General features: G+C 34.5%; 1 protein-coding gene across 1 annotated transcript; it reads right to left on the bottom strand.

Annotated features, from left to right (window-relative positions):
- Positions 1-566: 566 nt before the first annotated feature.
- Positions 567-3569, bottom strand: LOC109205182. The gene is made up of 7 exons (XM_019367863.1): positions 3531-3569; positions 2990-3068; positions 2214-2455; positions 1868-2080; positions 1419-1511; positions 1236-1334; positions 567-960 (listed from the first exon to the last, which is right to left on the bottom strand). Exons 3-7 carry the CDS (start codon positions 2256-2258, stop codon positions 589-591), a joined length of 822 nt encoding a protein of 273 aa, XP_019223408.1. The 5' UTR covers positions 2259-2455; positions 2990-3068; positions 3531-3569; the 3' UTR covers positions 567-588.
- Positions 3570-4491: the final 922 nt, after the last annotated feature.

The raw sequence follows: 4491 nt of genomic DNA on the forward strand, positions 1-4491 counted from the left end.
ATTATTATTTGCTAATAACCAATATATCCTTACTAAAAATATAGGGTTTTACAAGTATTGACTTGTCTATTGTAACTGAAGTTGCTAGAATTTGCATCAAATGAGATGAAGTTACAAGAAAATCAGCTCAAACAATGCAACAAAAGTGCAGAAATTGCAGCTTCAAATCAGTGCAAAAATGCTGTCAAAACTTGATCAAAACAGCTGAACTTTGGTTAAAATTGGAACCAAACTGAAGTTTTATTGTTAACTCTAGTGCTAGTCCCAAACAACAGAAATCAGCAGCTCAATGTGCAGAACACTTAAACCAAACACAACCAATTATCAAGGCTGCAAACTGAAGCTATCAACTCTATTAGAACTTTTCAAGTTTTCATACCTTTCAATGATCTAAACTAGGCAGAGAGAGAACAGGATCAGGTCAAATAGAGACCTTATAACATGACCTTTTTATAACTCACGGATTCCATTATTAGGAGAAAAATATACCTGAGAATATCATTTCCCCCGATAATAACTTCCAGCTGCTTTTCTCATAATAAACAAAATTATCTCATAATAGATTCCAATCTAACTTTAAACATATTGTCAAATTGAATGGGCAAACAAAGAAAAAATAAGCACTTGTACCTGTTCAGGAGTCGGAAATAAGTGAGCAAACTCCTCGGGGATATTTCCAATTGTCATTTGAAATAAGCTGGTTAGCGCATTCAATTGTGATCTCATATTTGCCATCTCTTGCACCCATTGTGGAGGTGGAGCAATAGCGCTAGATGAGCCCATATAAGGACAACCACCTCGGCGTGATGTTTGCTTGAATACTACAGTTGGAACTGCACCCATGCCTAAGCCTCGAACACGACCAGGGTGCTCGGGACCGAAGATTACACCAAGCGCATCATTCGGTGAAATTTCTGCCAGATTTTCTGACCTTTGTCTTCGAATTTCTTCAATTCTTTCCTACACGAGGGACAAAATATAATTACAAAAGCGAATTAGATTTTAGGAATTTAACTATAGTTAAAAAAAATGGAGAAAGGGAAGTATAAAAAAATTATAAAAGTAACACATGATGTGCAAGAATAATGCAAATATGCAAATTCAATTCTTGCTCGTACATTATTCGGTAGTTCTTTTGTGTCATCATTTTCTTCTTCTTCTTGGAATGGGATTAAGTCTATTGGAATTTTGACCTCATATTCTTATGAAAGACTAAAGCACCAAATAACACTTACCCCAATCTCCCTAGCTTGATCATTCACATAACTCCCATCTTTCCTCTTATGAGTCTCAGTCCACACTTTGCCTCGATCAACTTCTTTCCCCATTTTCTTCTGAAATTTTAAAAAAGTAAACTTAGTTAATTAAGAATATATTAATACACAGAACGTATCAGTAAGTATGTCATATTAAACTACCATCAAATCCCTTCTTCTAGCCAGACTCATAGCACCACTAGTATGAGGAAGTGTTTGTTGTCCTCGAATCCGTTGATTTCTCAAGCAAAGCGCCTACGAGTCAAAATAGGAGAATTTCTGTTACATATAGAAAGCGACAATTGATAACTGAACTAAACAAGACACTAGCATTCATTTTGCTGCAAGCTTAAGAGAACTAAACAAGAAATGATAACTGAACTATTAGGAGCTTCACCAGCCTTTGTAGCAGACCATCTATTAGCTTTCTCAGTATCTAACTGGGCACAGTTATTGTATCTATGTAAAACAAGTCATGTACTTCTTTTGGTGAAACAAAGAAGAGCAAGAAGAAGAAGAAGAAGAAGGGAAAAAAAGAGAAGCCACAGCAGTGGCAGAGAAGAAGCAGCAGAGACAAGCAGTGAAATAAGAAGAAGAAGAAGAATACGAACCTTTGTTTCTTCTTTGGACCGATAGTTAACATACAATGCCCATTGGTCCATGGGAATGCCTTCTGGAGCATTCTTAATGATATCTTCTTTGCTCAATAATGAATCATTGGCCTCATCCCATAATTTAAGCCTGAATTCCTTCCACTTTTTTTTAAGCGAATTGTTAAGCCAACCTTTTACCTTTTGCTGATCACTCCTAAAGAAAAACCGAGGCTTGACAAAAATAATATATGTTAGTTTACTGCTGACAGAATTTCCAATCAACAACACAACAACTCTTTCCAACAAAAATCTAAGTAAAACAACTATTACATACAAACTAAGCAAAAGAATTAAAAGGCATTACCAATACGAAATCATTAACAACACGGTGCACAAAAGGTTTAGGCATTAATGCCCAACTCTCAAAGCCAATTGGAAAGTAGCAAGGATTTGTAGCAAGCTCCCCCAAAAATCCTGCAAGAATGCCGGCTGATTTTCCAATAGGTTGAGCAAACTCATCACATTCAACAATTATGCGCGATTCATTCTCCAAGTTATGGACATCCTGAACCTTTAACCTAATAGATTTTATCACTTGATGTTCATCTGCAACAAAATAAAGACCATACTAAAATATAAATCGAGGAGTTGAACATCCAGGGAAATGCAACTCCCTGGATGAAACTCCTGAAACCCTCAGCAATTTCTTGAATTATGTACCTTTGGGAAATGCAAGCAGAAAGAAAGGACAAGTGAAGTGGGAGTTTGTTCATTTTCTTGAGGCTTTAAATCTTGTTTCATAATTAAATTTCTGGAAGAGTGTACAGCAAACACTTTCTGGAAGAAGTGCTGATTTCCTGCTATTTGACCCTTTTTATGTGCTAAAAGGGTGAAAATAGTGCTGGTTTTTATAATGCTAACTTTCTTTGTTCTCACTCAACATTTTAATTAAATTTGCTTTCCTCACTCTTCAGGAGGTAAGTAATCTGGACCAGCTGCACTAACATATCGACCCTGCCCTCTAAGCTCATGACAATCAAGTGTAGCAAGGAAAAAAAGAATCAATAAGCTTTGATTTTCAACAGTTATGAATTCAGAATATACTATAGCTGCTCAAAAGAAAGGATAAAGTTAACTGACAAGAGCTATCCCTATCAAATATAATTTTGTCGACGTCGATCCCAATTGCTTTACGAGCTGTTTTAGATTCCTTGGCTACCTATCAAGGCCATAAATGATATTTAGGTTAATATTAGCAGAACAAAAACTAAAAATGTCAAAATTTAAACAAACACAAACTTAATTGAACAGAAAAGTAACAAAACTTGACACAAAAATAAACGGAAAAAAAAAACTATTAGCAGAAATTGATAGCTAAAACAGTGAATCGACAGCTAAAATCAGTGATTTAAACTGATCTTCGTCCAATACACACAGATGCACGCCTAAACTCAATGAAATCAATGGCTAAAACAGCAAAATCGAAACCTAAATCAGTGAAATTCACGGCTAAAATCAGTGGTTTAAACTGATATCCATCCAATACACACACATGCACGCCTTAAATCAGTGAAATCAACGACATTTTGGAAGGAATTACACGAACGACTTGAAACCGGAGACGTATTGAAGTGAGTATTTATCAGAAAAGGGCTATTTATAGCGAATTCAAACACATCACCTTAAACGAGTTGAAATCTGATCTCCTTACATCATTGTAATCTCCTTAGACCTCTTATATTACAGTGATTTAATTTGGGGAATCGCTTGTTTACACTGTGTTTGGATCATTGTTCCCTATCCTTTTATAATGTATTGCATTGTATTGTATCGTATTGTACCGTATTTGGATAGATTGTATTGTTTGTTATTGTTAAATAATATTTTGTTGCTTGGTTTGGCTGTATCTACTGTACTGTAACGGATAAGTTTATTAAAATACGCTCAATTGTTTAAATATTAAATTTATCAAAATTATGTATAAAAATAATTTTAAAAAACAAAACAGGAGAAGGTAAAACACAATAAGGAAGCAGAACAAAGGAGCGAGACAGAAAAAGATAAAAAAAAGGAGCACAACTAATTAGAATTGAGTTACAAGCAAATTAGGAGAAAAAATAAAACAGGAGGCAACAAAACACCTTTAACATTGGGCTGGAAAAAAACAAAGTACCTTATAAGTTGGAGATTTGGAGCTAAAATAGAAAAAAGATAAAGGGTAAAATAGAATTATAGAGTAATAAGTTAGGGCATAATTGGAAAGAAAAATAGGAAACAATCCCACCACACCAAATCGGTTGTTTCAAAAAAGGGGACTTTTTATTGTTCCGGAACAATGGATCTAACAATACAATACAACCAATTTTAATGAAACAATCAAAACAAACATTGTTTTGGGATAACAATACAATATATGCAATACAACGAGGAACAACCATCCAAACAAGCTGTTAGAGAGAACGAGAGAGACGGTGTAGAGTCTAGAGAGAGAAGGTGTGTCTGTTTAGGGAGCTTTAGGTGAAATTTGAATGATATTTACGTTATCATTAAATTTAATGTTAATATTTTTAATAATGTTACTGAATAGTAACATTAAATATTAGCGGAAAAGAATTATTAATAATTTCTTCTAGTTAGTGGCG

The sequence above is a fragment of the Nicotiana attenuata genome, unplaced genomic scaffold (genome assembly GCF_001879085.1).
Source record: "Nicotiana attenuata strain UT unplaced genomic scaffold, NIATTr2, whole genome shotgun sequence".
Taxonomy (NCBI): domain Eukaryota; kingdom Viridiplantae; phylum Streptophyta; class Magnoliopsida; order Solanales; family Solanaceae; genus Nicotiana; species Nicotiana attenuata.